Source organism: Ischnura elegans, chromosome 1 (genome assembly GCF_921293095.1).
Source record: "Ischnura elegans chromosome 1, ioIscEleg1.1, whole genome shotgun sequence".
Lineage (NCBI taxonomy): Eukaryota > Metazoa > Arthropoda > Insecta > Odonata > Coenagrionidae > Ischnura > Ischnura elegans.
The window spans coordinates 81,154,576-81,174,279 of record NC_060246.1 but is presented as its reverse complement, the minus strand read 5'-3'; the positions used below and the strand labels follow the sequence as shown (position 1 = coordinate 81,174,279).

At 37.3% G+C, this 19,704-nt stretch overlaps 2 protein-coding genes across 3 annotated transcripts; one reads left to right on the top strand and one right to left on the bottom strand.

Moving 5' to 3' along the window:
- Positions 1-27: 27 nt before the first annotated feature.
- Positions 28-17,265, top strand: LOC124164278 (diphosphomevalonate decarboxylase). Its single transcript, XM_046541532.1, has 10 exons — positions 28-213; positions 304-374; positions 3,923-3,990; positions 4,321-4,370; positions 4,442-4,576; positions 9,659-9,867; positions 11,419-11,541; positions 14,775-14,945; positions 15,034-15,189; positions 16,721-17,265. Exons 1-10 carry the CDS (start codon positions 162-164, stop codon positions 16,850-16,852), a joined length of 1,167 nt encoding a protein of 388 aa, XP_046397488.1. The 5' UTR covers positions 28-161; the 3' UTR covers positions 16,853-17,265.
- On the bottom strand, positions 17,260-18,700 carry LOC124164303 (protein stunted-like). 2 transcript variants are annotated; one of them, XM_046541558.1, is made up of 4 exons: positions 18,532-18,700; positions 18,323-18,453; positions 18,143-18,211; positions 17,260-17,377 (listed from the first exon to the last, which is right to left on the bottom strand). In XM_046541558.1, exons 1-3 carry the CDS (start codon positions 18,558-18,560, stop codon positions 18,189-18,191), a joined length of 183 nt encoding a protein of 60 aa, XP_046397514.1. In that variant the 5' UTR covers positions 18,561-18,700; the 3' UTR covers positions 17,260-17,377; positions 18,143-18,188. The 2 variants fall into 2 exon arrangements, with proteins under 2 accessions (XP_046397514.1, XP_046397523.1); XM_046541567.1 differs by lacking the exon at positions 18,143-18,211.
- Between the last annotated feature and the right edge of the window lie 1,004 nt (positions 18,701-19,704).

Genomic DNA, 19,704 nt, shown 5'->3' with positions numbered 1-19,704 from the left:
ACAAGAACTTCCTCCAGCGCAATGTTCAAATCGTTTAAATTTTGTTTACATGCGGTTGCGAATTGCGTTAAGGGTTTGGATTTTGCCTTCGTTTACTGAAATAGGAGTGATCAGCGCATTTTTCCTAATTGCAAATTGATTTGAATACTCAATTTTCGAATATGAATATCGTGACTTGTATTGCACCAGTCAATATTGCCGTTATAAAGTATTGTAAGTCCACGCTTGTATTTACCGCATGGATTAGGTTGGTTATTATATCCATCCTGAAGTTTTATAAAATGAATGTTAAAATTTTTACAGGGGGTAAACGTAATGAAGATCTTATACTGCCATTGAATGATTCCATTAGTGCCACTCTTAACATGGACCAGGTAAACTATATAATAGTATTATATTTATTTAATTTCATTGCTTCTTAGCATAAAATACTGAGCCATTATGGGCAATTTCATTATTTTTCTTGCATACTTTTATATTTATATGGTAACTGTTGTGTATTTACGTTGCCACTCCTGAGGCTATTATTAGACAGCTTGCCAACTTGGCAGTTTTCAATGAAGCTTATATCAATTTAAGCTGAGGTTGAACCTTTGAATTAGTGATTCATGTAAGATTACTAACTCGGATATATTTTAGCTCATGTATTTTGGAAAGAACAATTTAAAATTATTTTGCATAAAGCAAAAGTATCACTCCTTAATGTCTCCCTTAAGGTATAATTTCTAGAAAATAATTGATTGGACGTGATTTTTACTGTTTTCTGCGATCTTTTTGAAGTTGCTCAAGTTTTTCACAGTAGTCCAAACCTTCGCATTGTCAAGAATTGATAATAATCTGACATCTCCCCGTATCAAGTGGAATTTCCATGAAGTACTTCTCCCATGATGATGTTTGAACCATGTGTTTGATTTTTAAATAACTTGTACCTTTTAAATAATTATATTGACTTCGCACTTTACTTATATCTCATTCGTAATTCAGAGTCCATGTTCCATTTCCACCTCTCCCTTTCCCTAATTTTGCATTCCAGTCCCCCATCACCACCAGATTTTTCCTACGTAGGATTTCCCTAATTATTCCCTTAAGCTCTTCATATACATCCTCCTCTCTGTTTGCTTGCTGGCTCGTGCACTTGAACCACCTCAACGTTGGTGGGCTATGCCTCAAATTCTACAACCAGAGTCCTTTTGCTTACCCGCTCTGTACCTACCACTCTCTCACTGAACTTCACATTAATACCAAAGATACCAAATGGTGGCGTAGCCAGGGCACATGCCCCCTCTCCCAAGTCAATTTATTTTAGCAGAAAAATGTTAGCCTATAAAACAAATTTTTTCTACTCCATCATTATGTTCTAGTAAAACAGCTTCCCTATGATCCATCAATTATGTAATTTTAAGAGCCAGGATAGCATAAAATGTGATTTCCTGGGATAAAAATGTTCACATTTTGCCGAGATGGTGTTCCACCCACCGGGTCGTGCTAACCCCCTCACTCCCCCAACACATTGTCCTGGCTACGTCCCTGGATACCAAATATAGGGTTACTTGCCTTATTAGTCAACGTGCAAAGTTAATGGAAAGAATAATTCTGAACAAAACTGAATCACTAGTAGAAGAGGTAATGAGTGTAGACCAACATAGTTTCTGATGAGGCAGGGACACAACACACACATTTATATTTTCTGTCAGTATTTAATGGAATAGAAATGTGAAAATGATAAAGATATAATATGTAGCATTTCTCAGCACAGAAAAAGTCAATGACTGTTTAATGAACACCTATTTGGAAAAATTTAGAAGTAGTTGTTGTCGATATCTTCCATATTATCCGGATTAAAGAAGTGCATATTGTGCTTGAATGTTGAGTAAAAATTGTTGTAGGGAATACAGAATGATTTGAAGTCAAGACGGGTAGTGTTATCTAACCCATTCATTGCATTGGTTGGATCCAGCTCTTTCAACTTTTCACTCATTATTGAGGGCTAGGATGTACTTTATTAAATAGCTGAATAAATGAAGTTTTAAATTTTGCCAATTATTTTCTTTCACTCTTCCAATAGGGTGGTTTCCTATTATTTTTTTATTGCCTAAATCGAAAGATTATCACTCCTGGAGTACGTATTTCACGCTTTTAGATTTTTAAATGACGATATCTATTTTTCGCGATTAAATGAAAAGTGAAAATTTTCAAGCGCGCGAAAACGCGACGCGTAAGTATGAATGCCGGGAAATCTCTCCGCGTGACGTATTTCTGGTTCCCGTTGCCGCCCTGCGAGGTGACCTTGAGGTGAGGCTTAGCGCTGATATGACGCAGGCTGCTAGCGGGTAGCCTAGTACCCTGCTGGCTGGTAGCGCTTGGCTTAAATAAGGATTATTAATAACTTATCAAACGAGGAAAACTTTCCGACCTTAGCCAGTTTTAATAAGTGATTGTTAAGACACGTTTCCCTGAGCTCTGTGCCTCATGCATGCATTGGTAACCTCAGACGATGTATAACTGTTAGCACACGCAGGAAAAACCTTTTATTTATAAGAGGTTATAACGTACACATCCACTGCGAACAAGAGAAACAGTTACATCAACATAAACAATACCTTGGCAACGCCTATTCGAATTCCACCCAGGCGCTGCTTATTTTGTTAATAACGTATTCTAACAATAACTCCTATCTTCTCCTGTAGAAACTAGGTCCCTGTGACGTCACGTGGAGTGGCATCGCATGGGCGCCAATCTGGCCCTTTTCAAATGAGGATAAAAATGGACCATTGCCATTCGTCTAACCCGGTATTTCTAAAACGAAATAATTTGTATATTATGAATACACTAATGGTGGGTAACGAATCGAAATCAATGCCTTTCGTTTTCTTTGATGAAGGAAACCACCCTATTGGTTGGAAAATCATAAATTCACCTATTTCCTTGGCTGATTTGGCAAGGGTTTAAAACAAATAAGTTGGGGACATTTTCAGAGACATATCTTCTCACTGAAAAGCAAATAATATTCCTTGAAATTCCACTGTGGAGTATAGTTTGGTTTAGAGGTCAAGATGGGTTAATCACAGTAAACTCCACAAGGGAAGATGATTGGAATTCTGTTACAGATTCAACAGGAAAAGAGTTGCCATAATTGAGCTACAAACTCATGTCATAATTGTTGTGGAGATTGAACGTGTCCCTAAACCCTTTAGCTGCGGGAGTACATGATTTTAGCTACCAGCCTGTGCAGGAGGGAACCAAGGTATATTTTGCCCTCTAGCCTGGCGGAGTTTCTAGCAAGGAATGAACCTGGGGCAAACCTTCTTTCTTTCTTACTAACGGATGGGCACTTGCTGTACGCATATTAACAGCGTGGAGCAGGAAGGAAACAATACAAAATGGGCAGTACGATATGAAATTCTGGGAGGCACCCCCTGCCATGAAGGATACTTGGGGAGAGTTAAGCCGCATTAGCGATCCCTACAGTGAGGGAAAGTGCACTTGGGCTCTACCCAGGTAGCAATAAAAATTTTTTGAAACTGCGGTGGGTAGTCGTGCAATGGTTAAATGTCTAAAAACGTGTTTCCCACAGTCAGCGAACAATACATTTAAAAACCTTCTCGCAGTGTAAGGCTTAACCCACTTGGCAATGGTATTTCTTATGGGGCGGGAGTACCTAAGATGTTAGGTGAAGAAAACTTTTGGAGTTTTTTCTACTAATGGCCTCCCATTTCTGAGCTCTCCTAGTGGAGAACTATGACTTATCTATAGACTAAATGCATTAGGGTTTAAAAGTGGTTTATTTGTAGCAACTATTGCAGATTTTCTACTATGAATTCAATGAGTTGATGACTGGGACTATACATATTAGGTTAGCTGATAATACTGGATATATTATATGGAAATAATTTTTGTATCCTCAAATTCTATCTTATTTCAGATGCGAGCCACTACTACTGTGATGGCAAGCCCCAATTTTACAGAAGATAAAATTTGGTTGAATGGAAAGTAAGTTAAATGCAGGGGACATGTTGATTATCATGCATGAAATAGGTTATTTGTATGGCTAATTTGTAGGATTGTAGTGTCTGAAGGGTATACAAAGCAGACTTTCACAAATTAACCATGTCTATGAATAACATGTTTGTTTTCCTAGGAGTTTTTATGGTGGGGAAGGTGGTAATTAATTGGAAATTATGAATAATATGTTTTTTTTCCCTGGGAAGTTATTTGGTTTAACAAATCCTTAGTTTTGTTTTAGAAATAGGTTTTATTTTTCATCCCAATTTGACAGATTGTTGTTTGAACATGCACTTAAAAATTCCCCTTTGCTTTCAGGGAGGAAGCATTCTTAACTAATCCAAGGCTGCTCAACTGTGTTAGAGAAAGTGAGTGCACAATTATGGAATATGTGTGAATTTAATTAAAACTTTTATCAAAAATGATAATTTTTTTGCAGTTAAAGTTATTGCAAAACAAAATTCTTCAGCGGAGGAAAATAAAATGCTAGATTGGCATATTCACATCTGTTCTGAGAATAATTTTCCAACTGCTGCTGGACTGGCTTCTTCTGCAGCTGGATATGCATGCTTGGGTGAGTTGATGTTTGATGTGTTAGCTTTGCTTGTAGTATCTCTGTTACTTAGGAGCTAATTTTTGAAATAATTATTAGTTTATATGAAAAATTTAGGTTTTTTGGTTGGCAATCACTCAGTAATTATAATTTTGTCATAAAAAGGTATGTTCCATTTGTTTTCCTTTGAGGCAGTGGAAGAGTGAGCTACTGCTACCACGCTATACCTCCACACAAGTATTTATGAGTCTTCACACAAACTTCTCCATAATGTTTTCTTTGTGATGGATGACTATGTTTAGGGTACAAAATTTTTTGTGGTCAGACAGATCTTTTGCAAAATGCTTGCCTTTCTCTTTGATTTTTGTTGTTATGCAATAAAAACTTGACAATATGAGATTTGGTCAACATGAAGTAGAACTGTTCAAACTGAAACAAAGCTATTGCATTGTGAAATTTGAAAATGTGAAGTTTCTAAGGGACGAATTTTTTTGAAATTACAAACCTATGAGATTCTTGTGTTTCTTCTACTATTTCTGTATTTTCCACCATACCGGCATGCTCATAATGTGTTTTTACGTATCTCCTTCGATTATAGCTTTTGCGAAGCACTTCTTGCTGTACCTAGTGTCTTGCACATTGGTGGAAGATTCTATTCCCTAAGATGCCAGAATAAGTAACTGAAGCATAGAAGTAAACAATATTTCTTGGATTAAGTAGCCGTTGGTTTAGATTGGAGTAAGTAAGGAGTACAAAAGTAATGAGTTGTTAGTAGTAGGCCATCACTATAGCTGAGTTATTTACGATCGTATTATTATTATAGTATTCTACCGATTAAGGTGGTTTCCATGGAGTACTAAAGAAGTGATTTGGGAGCCTCCCTTTCCTTCCAGTGCTGCCTTCTCCAATTCACTGTAAGGCCCCTTTCAATCTATCTAAAAATCCTATTCTTTTCCTTCCCCTTCCTTGTTTCCCTAACATTCTACCCTCTGACACCATTTTCAACATCCCCTTCCCGGTAAGTATTCGCTCCATCCATACATTCTGTCTCCTCTGTACCTCAGCTAAAAGCTGCCTCTCCTCGCCAACCATATCCAGGACTTCGTCATTCCTTTTCCTCTCCGTCCATTTCACCTTCTCCATTCTTCCCCATACCCACATCTCGAATGCCTCCAATCTTCTCTCATGTCCATGTTTCCGCACCGTAGAGAGCTACACTCCAGATCAAACTCTTAACTAATCTTTTCTTTAAATTCTTACATAACGATCCTTTTAGAAGCTCCTTCCTGTTCATGAACGCCTCCTTCACTGATGCAATTCTCTTCCTAATGTCCTTACTACTGTATCCGTTTTCCTCTAATGTACTGCCTAAATAGTTGAATTGCTCAACCTGCTCAACTTTTTCACCACCCACTTTCATCTTAAGTCTCACATTCCTCGCTCGTGTTGCTTTACAAAACCGCATAATCTTGGTCTTCTTGTGATTAATCCTCATCCCATACTCCTTGCAACGCTCGTATAACACATCCACTAGTGCCGGAAGTCCCCTCGCTGACTGGCTAATCAACGCCTGATCATCCGCGAATCTCACTGATTTGAACATCATTCATCCCACTTTTATTCCAGCTTCTAACTCATCCCACGCTTCCCCTACCATCTCTTCAGTGTATGGGTTAAAGAGCAGTGGCAATTGAGGACAGCCTTGCCTCACTCCTCAGCCCATGCTTGCCCACCCAGATTCTCCGTCCGCTAATTTCACTTGCGCAGTCTGGGCCATATACAGATTATGAATCAGTCGCCTATCCCTCCAATCTACACCCATTTACTTTAGAATATCTATTAACTTCACCCAGTTCACTCTTTCAAATGCTTTTTCAAAATCCACAAAGGAGGCATACACGTCCTGGTCATATTCTAGGTTCCTCTCTACCTCGGACCTCATTATCGCTATTGCGTTACGAGTTGACTTCCCTTATCTAAAACCAAACTGATCTTCACCCAAATATTTGTTTACCCTCGCCTCCATTCGTCTGTTCAATATCCTCAGTACCACTTTCGCTGCGTGCGATATTAGGCTAATAGTCCTGTAATCTCCGCATTCCACACTGCTTTCCTAGCCTTCATCATGAAGTGCTTTCTCTATTTCTGAATCTATTATCCACGGCCCAAGATTATCCTCCTCCACTTCACTTTCATCGTCTAAAGTCAATCTCTCTGGTCTGTTCCATCCTTCATAGATATCCTCCACGTATTCCTTCCATCTACTCTGTACCTCTTCTTGCTCGGTTAGCATCCTTCCATCTTTAGCCTTAATTTTAGGCATGGTTTGCCCTCTTTTGCTGCCTGTTAGTGACTTAACTTTGGTATAAAACGTGCTTACCTCTCCTTCCTTCTGAAACTTTTCCATTTCCTCACACTAATGTAATGTTTATGCTCTTGGAGTATAGGTCATGATAAATTAAACTCACATTTGGCCAACGTTTCGGAGATTTATTCTCCTTCCTCAGGGCTCTTAATTATAATGAATGTTTACAAAGAAAATAAAGAAAATATAGAAAATAAATTAATTAAGTGGTTACAAAAATTTGAATACAATTGTGCAGTACAAATTCATTGGTAAATTAAAAATTTTGTACAGAATTAAACAACATACCTGTGATAGAAAAGTTTCGTTACTAGGCTAATCATGGTTACTTATAAATATTGATTCATTTGTTAACAAATGGTATCTAAATTATACTAAACTTTATTATCTAGAGAAGAAACTTTTTTCCTCACGCTGTCTTTTCCACCAGGTCTCCCTTGCTCTTTTAGTTTCACGCCGTAATCGATTATTAATTTGTCTATACATTCTTTTGCCCTGTTCTGTGTCCACGTTCTCCCACTTCCTCCTCTCCTCCATTTCCCTTATCATGTTCTCCGTTATCCACAGCTTCTTTATCCTTCTACTGTCAACGTAACCAATTGACTTCTCAGCTACTTTGACTATTCCAGTTTTAATATTATCCTATCTTTCCTCAACAGTCTTCATACTTTCAATCTCCCATATACCAATGTCCACTAGTTCCTGATATTGTCTCCTCATACTCCCCTTCAGGGCTTCTAAGTTCCATTTCTTCGCCTTCCTAACTTTCATGAGTCTTTTGATTCTTATGTTGAATTTCATTAGTACTAGTTTGTGGTCTGAATCTGCATCTGCTGCTGGGAAACTGCGTGAGTTTTTCACACTATTCTTAAACCTTTGCCTTATTATGATGTAGTTTATCTCATATCTCCCAATATCCCCTGGACTTTTCCAATTGTACTTTCACCCTTTGTGGTGATCAAACCAAGTGTTTGTAATGAATAACTTGTTTCTCCTGCAAAATTCTGCTGCTTTCTCACCCCTGTAGTTCTGAATTCCTAATCCAAATTCTCCTATTTCGTTTCCATCCCTCCCTTCCCTGACTGAAGTGTTCCAGTCCCCCATCACTACCAGATTTTTCTTACCTGGAGTTTCTCTAATTATTTCCTCGAGATGTTCATACACCTCATCTACTTCTTCCTCCCTATGATTGCTAGTGGGCACGTAAACTTGGACCATCACAAGGTTGGTGGGCTGCACCTCAATGTCTACCACCATAATCCTATCGCTCACCTGGTCTATACCTACCACACGCTTACCCATCTTCCCGTTTTATACTAAAGCTACCCCTTGCTGGAATTCCTCCCAACCACTATATATAATATTATGTTATTAGAAGAATACCAAGGCTTTATTCAGTCCTGGGAGATAGATTCAAGTAAGTTGTCCACAACTTTACTGAAATCAAAGCTTATTATGGCAGAGAATAAATTGCAGTTGATTGGAGAAATCGGGGAAGATAAACATCACGCATTCCGAACTGTCCAGAAGCCTGCAATGAAAGGTAAACCGAGAATACAATCAATAGAGGGAAGTAAGATGAAGAATGGAAAGGGAGATGAAACAAACTGATTTAGAAATTACCCTAATGATAAAAGGTTTTGGTGCTATGCCTGTGAGAAGGATGGACATATTTCACAGAATTGCTCTAGGAAGAAGGAACATGAAGGGGAAAGAATCATAGTAGAGCAGAAGAAGGCGTCAACAGCCATCATGTCCAGGGAATTCGTGTCGCTCTGCGCAAAGAGGAAAGTACATGACGGCCAGGGAGTGTGGTTATTGGACTGTGGTGCATCAGATCACGTGCCCGCATGCTGCAACATCGCCTGCTGCAGAGGTCCAGATAGCAACATCCCGGAGGATGCAGAGGAGGCACTGAGTGGACCAGATGCGGAGAAGTGGGTATCAAGTATCACTATATCAGGGAGATGGTGGAAACAGGGGAGGTTTCATTCCAGTTTGTCAGATCAAATGATAATATCGGTGATATGTCGACAAAGCCACTGTCAGGAACTAAGACAAGAGAGTTTTGTAACGTGTTAAATCTTAAGGAGTGCTAAGAGATTTATATTTCAAATTACTATTTTGTGAATCCCAAAGGGGAGGTGTTGGAGTATACGTTATTAGCAAAATAAGTTCTTTTTTGTATATGTATAATGTGGTTGTAGTGCCTGGGTGGAGTTCGGAAAGGTGTCGCCAAGGTTGCGTTTATATTTTGATATAACAGTTTTTTTTTCTTTGTGTAAGTGTACATTATACCCTCTTGTGAATAAAAGTTTTTTTTTCCTGCGTGTGCTAACATGAGCATGGCTTATATTTGGAAAAATTCAGTTGTTTAATTTTCTCTTAATTTCTCACCAGTAAGTGTTTCTTTTGTTTCTTAATCATGCAGTTAAAATGCTAAGTCTCACCTGGTTATCTTCTTCCATACTATAGTTTGCATGTATGTCATTAATGAAGAATAACTTCTTGGTAATTTCTTCTTTAACTTTCATTCTCTAATCCTGGATTTCATTGGCCACCATTATTCATGCATGAAATTTGCTCTCCTCCGAGAGAGAGACAAAATGCATTTGATGTGTTAAAGTGCTTGTTTTGCTCAGCAAATGGAAGAAATTGAATGAGATAATAGCCTCTTTTGTGATAATTTTGAGAGATGTTTACTTTTCTTTACTACCTTTTTTATTTTCATGTGTAAGTCTATGCTTTGGCACAATTATATGGAGTGAAAGGAGACTTATCCACTGTGGCTCGCCAAGGATCTGGTAGTGCATGCCGAAGTATTTATGGAGGTTTTGTTCAGTGGCACCGTGGAATGGAAGGAGATACTGAAGAAGCTAGGGGGTCATTTGCTGAGCAGCTTGTGAATGAATCTCATTGGCCTGAGCTTAGGATAGTCATTTTAGTTGTAAGTTAAAGTGCATAATTTATTGTTAATTATGGTTTTTACTTCTATGTCATATGATTTCATGCTCATATTTCTCCAAATATGTTTTCACTTTTTTCCTGTGAATCACACAATCAAATTAGAATGTTGTATAAATATTTATATTAATTAAGGCATTTGAAAATATTGTATCTTTATCTTCATCTATTTTTTAAAAATTCTTGTCATGCAAATTTTTTTATGCATCGGTCTACATTTGTTATGGTAGACTGTTGAAAAAAATTACTACCTTGTATGCACTTAAATTGTTCTAATGTGATTGGTAATAGTTTTTATATTTTATCTTTACTGTATGCATTCTTTGCTGTAGGGGATGTTAGGAATCAGGGGTGGATTTAGGGAAGGATCACAGTGGTCATGAACCCCTCCTGAAATTTTATCAAAAATGTTTAACTTTTATTAGGTTAATAGTTTTTGTATTTGTGTTTTTTAAAGAGTAAAGGGAGTGTTTATGCAAGTGCATGGCTGCAAGTCTCCCAAATGTGAGAGAAGTGAGTTGTATTTATCATAGAGAGTAGTACTCCCTACAAAAACTTAACGAGAACGCCCCTCTCTCCCGAGGAGTATTCCATATCCGGAACCCAGGTCATGATCACCCAAATTTGATGCTGAATCCGCCCCTGTTAGGAGTAAATCCAATTTATAACTACAAAACAGATACAGTAAAACCTCTATGTAGTGAACCTCTTTACATCGTAAACCTCCATACATCATACCACCCCTCCGGTCCCATCTCATTTGCTTGTAAAAATCATGCGATCGCTTTCTGTAATTATTAAATGATAAATATATGTTCTCTGATGCATGCATGTTTGTTTAAACACATAAATATAATGGTTTCAAAGACAGTAGTGCCTTTCATTTCCAAAGGATATGAAAAATTGGTGCCTATCACTAAAACCTCTCTATAGTGAACCCCCATACATCAAATTGCCCAAATTTTGGTCCCCTCCATTACGATGTTAAGAGGTTTTACTGTACTACATGAACTATATAGTATGATGTTTGTAAATAAGTTTTCCATTTTCATCTCTAGTCACTAGTCTTTATTTTAGTATGTGATTATTGTGACTCAAAATATGTTTTGGATTCAGTTGGATTGTGTTTCAAGTTTCCAAACTAATATATTGACCTTGATTTTTGGCAGTGATCAATATTTTTCCGGGGAAATCCAGTGTTTAATTGTGTGCCAGGCTAGCCAATAAATGTTTTGGGAGTTTTGCCTAGAGAGGGGGTTTCATTTGTTAGGGTCTTGCTTGAGGCTGTTTGTACAAAGCATCAAAAGTTACGGTGGTATTTGAACCCATTGACCTTGTTCCCCATCTTTGCTGATTCTTCCCATGATTTCAGGAGTAATTTTTTTGATATTTTACTGCTTGCTTAAATACCAATGATGGGTACTATTTTCCTAAAATTATGTTTGAATTTACATATTTTATTAGCTCTTTTAATTTGTGCATAAATCCTCAAATTTTCTTCTTTTAATATGCTCACATTGAATTGATTTTATAGGTCAATGATGTGAAGAAAAAGACGAGTAGTGCTATAGGAATGAAAAGGAGCACAGAAACAAGTGAACTGCTGAGACATAGGATTCAGATTAGTGTTCCACGGAGGATTGAGGCAATGAAGAAGGTAATACACATTTGAGAATAAAAATTAATGTGCACGTTAAATAAAATCATCAGTGCGTATAAGAAGGCCTTGTGGCAGTTGATGGGTTTTGTCAATTCATTTTTCTGTAATTGACACACCTTCATTAACCGACAATAATGACGAACTTAGTAATGCACATATTATTACATATTTCAATTGTCAAGCCTTAAATGTGAAGCATTTTATGAAGAAGTAAAAATTATACTGTGAAAGAAAGCCATGAATCCATATTGGCCTTGATTTTGACGTCACTTTCCTAAGCATACTCACATTACTGGCATTTCGAATCTAAGAATAATTGGGTTGGCGAAGACAGAGGTCACTTTCCATTAAGGCATTGACATATGGCATTCTGGGTGCAGTTACTTTCATTGTATTGTAATAATTATTAAATAAGTATTTTAATTAATGCTTTGTTTTAGGTAGGTTTATGTCGAGAATGTTACTGATCACTGTGGGCTATCCCCAATTCGACAGTAAATCTCCATCTTCTGCCTAGCACAAGACATGTAACATACTTTTCAATCAATCCATGAACCCTGTTCTCTTCAGCATCCATTCCCCAAGTAATGCTTGCTCCAGCCATACCCTCTCTCCTTAGCTCCTGTAACAGTTTCCTCACTTACCTTAATAGGAATGTCTACAGTTGGTGCTGTGGCAATATCCAAGGGGTGAAGAAGTAGCCGTGGGAACCCAAATTGGTATAAAATGTAAACTTAAGTCCTAAAAAGCTCAAGATAAGGAAGAGGCCAAAGATTTTAAATCATAGATAGTTAACTCTCCCACCCTCGATTGAGTCAATATTTATTAGAGACTAAATTTATGGGGCTACTCATAGGTTTTGGAAAACTCCAGAAAAAATCCTTTTAATGCATCCTACCACTTCTTCTCTCCTTTTTCTCTCCACCCATTTCTCCTCTGTACTCTTATCTCAAATATCTAAATCAATTCTTTTCGTGATATCCTTACTGTCCATTTTCCTCCAAAGTGATTCCTAAAAATTAAAATAGTTACCTGTGTAACTGGTATCATACGTGACTGGCTATTGGGAGATTCAGGCCTGTATTCTTAGTCGATCCTGTGGGGCCAACCGACCCTAGATACGTCATCAGCCCCTAAATAGTGACGCCACATCAAGCCCTACATATGGCCATCTTCGGAACCAAACGGGCTCTACTTGATGTAAGGTACACGAACCAGCCAAATTTCGTCCGCTGATCACTTTGATTAAAGAATCTATGTTGTAATGCATATTAAGGGACACAAGCTCACACGAACCATTATAAAATGTACATAAATACAACAGAAATGTAATAATACTACCACATTATACCCATCAAGTGAAATGAATAATAAAATTGGCCTAAGTGTAATAAGTACAATATAGTGGTATACATAACCTTGTTTCTGCGGGTATATATTAATATTTTTCACGTTTGGCACTTTTGCTTTTGAGAAACCAATATCGTTTACGTACAACCATAGAAAACATATTTTCATTCCGCTATTTGCCATAATAAACTTAACTGTGGAAGGTAAAAGCGAATGACGAACCTTGATGATGCAACATAAGTTCTCACGTCAATGATCATATTTGCCCCGTACTTATCACTATCTTGTACATACAGCTTTTAAGTAATTTAAAGACAATATGATTCTACTTTTGGCTCAATATGAGAGTATTTGTAGCCATAATTAGTGTACCGACATGACCTGGCAGACAACACCGATTGTTTATTTACCTTGAGCCGGTGCTCTAACAATACACCTGGAAATTATCGGACATCTTTTCTTGGTTTCATAGTTAGGTCTCATTACGCAACCAGAGTGTAAAACTGGTGGTGTGCCATCATCTACTGAGAACTTGACGATGGAATTATCCTCCACCACTTATGTAGGGTCGACTGAGAAATGCTTGTAGGGGCCTCTTGTTATGTAGGGACGGATATGTAGGGTCAACTAAGAATACGGGCCTCAGATTCGAATCCTGGGTAAGGCAAATGATTTTTTCATGGTGAATTTGATCCTTATTATATACCACTAGTTTGAGACCCCCTACTCTTATTGCATGAAAACTAGAAGCTGTAATTTGGTGGTAAGGCTCTGAAATGGTATTAGAACCAGATGCTAGACTAAGTGCCATAACAAGTTGTGTTTAAAATTTGCGCAAGTCACCAAGTTGTTTTATTGCCAGTACTCCTCTTTTATTTGTTTTCAAGCCTCCGTGAAATATCATGACTTCAGTCCTCCACCTTCTTGATATTAATCTTCATGCCATCTTCCTTGCTCTGTTTACTTAACGTTTACACTAGTTCCTGGTAACCACTTGCTGAATGGGTAATCCATGCATTGTCATCCCTTAATGTCTCTAGGTCACACAGGTCTGCTGACTTGAATCCCTTTATGGTAATCTTGCAACCATCAGCAATGCTTCGATGCATCAAATATTAGGCTTGGAGTTCTATATCCTCCTATCTTAGTTCTTGAAATCCAATAGCTGTCATCTCTTTAGGCTTTGGAATCAGAGCTGTTATCACAAAATCTTGTGGCCAAAACCCTTAGTCATTAATCCTGTGGAAAGCTTTGAAAAAAACCTCCCAGCCTACTCTGAATTCTGAAGAGACTCAGTGGAAATTTTGACCATATCTTCCCCTTGTATTTTAATGTGCCTCTGTTTCATCGTATGCATAACATTTTCAGGTTTTAGGTAACCCATATTACATCATTGTGGGCATTACCATTTTCTCAGATTACCCTGAAGCTTTGTCACTCATGTCCACTTGAAGTAGCGTAACAATGTCACTGATAATTTTGTCACTTTTTGGGCCTGATTTTTCTCCTATACCCATGTAATGATTGAATGTTAAATAGATATGATTCAGTTACATTCATTTAATGTTTTATTAATGCTCGGTGTCATGACCTTCCATTGTAAGATGTAATGTCCCCATCATTATTATTCTGAAAGCTTCTGCCCTCTTATTGTGAGTGTAAATAGGTAGTATCCTATGTATAAAAAAATCAAGCAGGTTATGGATCAAATTTGCTTTATAAGAAATCCATCCAGGGTACTTAATTGGTGGAAGCTGATCAATCTGAACTTGTGCATAAAATTCTAAAATTTCCAATTATATAATAAGAACATTTGTATTCTTTTATTGAAAATGAAACTTCCAGACTTAACTCTGTACTGTTTTCAATTATGTTCTCAGGCTATTCGTGAGAAGGACTTTGAAACATTCGCTGAGGTCACAATGAAAGACAGTAATCAACTCCATGCTGTTTGCCTGGATACATACCCTCCAGCTGTTTACATGAATGATGTATCTCACAGTATTGTGGAGTTAGTTCATGCATACAACTCATATCTTGGAAAAACAGAGGTGATTGGTTTTGCTGGAGTTGCTGATACATATGTAATTCATGTGTGTGAATGCCATTCCAACCTACTAAGTGCTCATCATATTACAGGTGGCATATACATTTGATGCTGGACCTAATGCATGTTTATTTTTGATGGAAAAGAATGTGAGTGACATGCTTTCTTTAATCAACTACGCCTTCCCTCACTCAAATGGAGAGGGCTATTTCAGAGGGATACCAATCACTACAAGGCCCTTACCAGAGGTGAGTTCAAAGTTGCGCATGATCTTCTCTCTAGCATTATAAGAACAGGATGGGTAATTTTGATTTATGCCTCTTCTTCATAACCAAATTTAATTACTATCTATAATACTAACGTAGAAAGAAAATTTCCTACTTTCTCAGACAAAAATAAATGGATGCTGTAACTGGGATGGCTTATTTCGATCCATTACCTCTCTCTGCATATGAGGTCAAGTTTTCTATGTAATTCCATGATAGACTTATACTTATTAGCAGAAGTACTAATACATCATCCTATATTTGGTTAAATGTTTGAAATCTTTTTATTCCATTTGAATGCTTTTCTTTGATGAGGGAAATTTTCTTGCTGCATGAGTTGCATAAAACATGACAAATTTAATTGGTGAAAGCTGGTGGTACCGTAAGGTAATAAATATTTTTTCTTTATTTTCGTTGAGTTTTAATTGCAATTTCTAGCAGAAATGATTGATGGTAAGTTATTTTCATTTTATCTTGTCGTAGGCATAAGGGTTGGCATCACCTTATAATGTCAAAAAATTGGGCATCTTGATGGCAGAAAAATGCATTGACTTTATTCGTAGTCAAGAAGTTCCAGTGACATGACATTGACTTAGGAAGGGAACCAGATTTGATATCAGAAAGTTGGGTCTTTCTCTCCTTATGTATCAAGGTCTTACTAGTGTGTTAAGTCTACCACTGGTGAGTCCAACTAGATGGTGCTCTACTTGTAATTCATTTCTGAATTATCCACGGATGCCGACTTATAAAAATATTAGGGGGGCCCATACTGGGATCTTGCCCTGGGAAATTTTACAAATAGTGAGTTTTAAAGTATTTTAAGCATTTTAGAAGAGACATATGATCAATATTAGAACCACGAAAACTCGACTCTCGATACTTCGACCCACCGGGGAAAATTGACAAGCCTGACACATCTTTTCCTCCCCCACATAACGAATTTTTGGGGGGGCTCGGGCCCCCTCAGGCCCCATGGAGTTGGCGCCACTGGAGTTATCCCATTCAGTCATAGTAACAGGTAACCACTCTCGTGGAAATATGAAGAGGGACTCCTAGGGATGTATGAACTTTTGTTTGCACGAGATTGAGCAGCCTATAGGTTTTGTCCTTCCAGAGTGTAAAATCAATGCCCATTAAGTTACATTTAACTTAAGCAATTGCTAAGAGAAAACCAATGGATTTCACATTGGTTCGAACTTTGTGTTTGTGATAGTGCCACATAGTGATGAGTATATTTGATTTAATAGCATCTTGTAGACTACAGGACCAAAAAATGAATTTCTTTTGAAATATTAGTTATTTAAGACTTTTAAGAATCGAGATGAATATAGCAATATAAATAGGTAACATTCATGAAATATTTTCTTAGTGTAATGCAAAGGAAAAATTTGCCAAGCTACGTATTTTAATGTGTCTATATGACCTATGTTAGTACATCTAGGTATTGCAAAAATTCCCTTTCTCCTACAGTAAACTTTGGTGATGGAGAGGTAACTTAGTCCTTTTATTGCAGGATATTCATTCATCCCTAAATGTGAAACCACACAGAGCTGACCTTTTGAAATATATCATCCAGACCAAATTAGGACCTGGACCAAGACAAATAGAGGAACATCTTCTGAACAGCTCAGGGGAGCCAATTTGAATATTTGCTGTTGCTTTTATCGTACTCATTTATTTGATACTGTTAAAAAATAAGGTGATGGTTAATAAGAATGCCTTGCATTGTTCTCCATAATGCACATCACATTCCTGGAAGTATTCCTTAACTCATGAAAAGGACAATGTATGCCTACTGAAGTGTTCCAAGGGGGAGGAGGAATATTAGGTCCTCAAATCGAGAATTCCATAGTGTATGACAAATAATTGTGAACTGAGAGAGCACTTCTTGAATTTGTAGCCATAAGGTGATAGTTAAGTAATTTTTTATTACTAATGTATTTTTATTCTTTAGTCAACCCTTAATGAATACCTAAGTATGGTATCAATTGTCCTAAAAATATACCTCTTTATGTATCATGGCAGGGAAATGCTTTGAAATAAATATTTCCATAACAATTTACAAGTTTATTGTTTTACATAATTTTTTACACCAGAAGCCACCCCTCCTGTGCAATACAATATTTATACTACCACGCTTTCATAACCTTTGTTCACTAAACTTCAGGCCCTGAAATGAAATTAATTCAAATTAATTGGGCCTCATATAACATACGATGTATATATAGTGGCAAAATACAAGACTTTTGATGAAGATAGCAAGGATAGAGTTCAACTTATCATTGACACATGCATACTTAATGGGAAAAAAACACATCCACCCAAAACATGGAGTCAAATTCATAGATTAAATAAGAATTACACCTATCATGGCTGAAGAACTCTAAAACTACATTGGTTGGTTACATGTTAGGCACTCTTGCAAGCCACTCAGCAAGCGACATTAGAGAAAACCATTCATGGTCAATTGCAACAACAAAAAATCCAGAGGATAAATAACCATCACATTCGAGGGATTTTTATAATTGAAACAATGCGCCGTGGAAAAAAAGCAACATTTAACCATAATTACCATCAATCTCTGATTTCTCCCACAGTGAAACCACTGCAATTGTGCCACGAGAGTAACCTAAAACAAACTTAATGACTTAAGTAAATAGCAAGTAGGGGCAACGGGGACAGGGCCGTGAAAAGGCAGACCAAATATTCGTCCCTGTTTCACCTGAATTGTAGCGACGCTTAATTTCCAATTCAAGGGAGACAATAATTACTACAGATAAGTGAGGTTCTTACCGAGTAGCCTTTACCATTTTGGGTGATAAACAGGAGAAATAATAAAATTGATTCGGAACAATCCCTAACGCAGCCTAATTACTCATCATCCCAATAAACATAAAATTAAAGACCATAAAGAATATCTTAGACTTCATTTTACCTGAAATACGAAGAAAATGATGAACCAGGTAAAATTAAGTAGATCTTTACGAGGACACGGGCTTGGCTCCTTTTATGCAAGAATACAAACATTAGTACAACACACAAACGGTGAGTCAAGTTCAAACCATTCTCAGGAAAGTACAAAAACATATACACACGCATGCAAAGAAATACATACTGTCAGGCTTTCCGTCTTTCCAATTTGTGAATTTAATGGAAGACTCCTCCCGTTTAGCAGCTTCTGCCCTAAACTCGGGCTTCAGGGCTTGCCGGACGAGTCTAGCGGCTATAGTGGAGTACCTGATATAACTTTAAAGAAAGGAAATATACTATAAAACCATGAAGAAATGTGATATTTTTCATTAAGCTAATTATTTTCCTCCGTACTTTACGCCTGCCTGCCTCCAATTCGACATATTGATGAAATCTTGGGATTCGAGTGATCACCCAAATTACTTCTCAATCAGATGTTCCAATGAGGAGGAAATACTGACGGATTCGAATTGAGTAGATGAAACACAGGAATCAGTATATACGATGCATAATTTTCAAAATGATTCAATAATTAAAAAGTATTTTATTTGTTGTTTATAAAATAACTAATTCTTTATTTACAGTAATTGAGTAATTTATTGTCACTACACTGACTAAATTATCCCAATTTCTCCGTGAACTACTGCCATCTGTCCGCAGATGAGACCAACTAGCACTATGTTCTCTACATTAGGCGCGTTTTTCAACTTGCATTTCGGGGAAGAATCACGGCCGGTAGACGGCAAAATGTGAGTTATTAAAGTCTCGAGGACAAATATGAGTTATTAAAGTGGATATCAATATTCCAATGTGAGGTGGCGGCTCCACTCTGAAATGAGGAAAATAAAAGAAAAAGAGTAAAGGTGAATATCGGTAATTGCAATAGTTTTCATGAATTTGAACACAAACACTTAAGCACTATTCATTTCAACATTAATTGTAGTTTATGGCCACTATTGATGCTTTGTGATTGAATCACTAAAGATTTAATTCTTTAAGTCGACTACTTAATTATTACAACCTAAAAGGTCGTGTAATTATAATTTAGTCCCTGAGCACTAGACATGTTAATTAGGAGATACTGTGTTATTGCCGTTATCACAATCACCTACCCCGGTTGGAAAATGTTTCATGCAACTGCGCTGAATCCGATGCAATAAGTGTTTGTGGATTACTTCCCAACTTATCCATGAAAGTGTTTGTCAATATTATTAAGACAGGCAGTGGCGTAACTAGGAATATGCTTTGGGGGGGATGGGGTGGCGACCCCCCTCGTTCCCCGAGCAACTAGGGGTCCTGGAAAATTTTTGAAAAATGACATGCCTGGAAATACCTTTTACATCATTTTGGCTCTAAAAATGTAACTTTAAGCAGATGCTGTTATTATGTGTCAATACTAGACAATAGTTTTAAATATTTTGTCATTTATTCGAGGATTTGGCGGGGGATCTATCCCCTCTTTCCCCCATGATTACACTACTGAAGTTAGGGAAGTGTTGTGGGAGATATATTTTTCCTCTTCGCTGG

Excerpts from the sequence above, each read along its gene's own strand:
- LOC124164278 (XM_046541532.1), top strand. The coding sequence starts at position 162 with ATGAATATCGTGACTTGTATTGCACCAGTCAATATTGCCGTTATAAAG. Across the intron at positions 4,577-9,658 it reads AGCTGGATATGCATGCTTGG|TCTATGCTTTGGCACAATTA; the intron begins GTGAGTTGATGT and ends TTCATGTGTAAG. Across the intron at positions 14,946-15,033 it reads CATATCTTGGAAAAACAGAG|GTGGCATATACATTTGATGC; the intron begins GTGATTGGTTTT and ends ATCATATTACAG.
- LOC124164303 (XM_046541558.1), bottom strand. The coding sequence starts at position 18,560 with ATGTCGAATTGGAGGCAGGCAGGCGTAAA. Across the intron at positions 18,454-18,531 it reads TGGAGGCAGGCAGGCGTAAA|TTATATCAGGTACTCCACTA; the intron begins GTACGGAGGAAA and ends CTTTCTTTAAAG. Across the intron at positions 18,212-18,322 it reads GAAAGACGGAAAGCCTGACA|GAGCCAAGCCCGTGTCCTCG; the intron begins GTATGTATTTCT and ends CTTGCATAAAAG.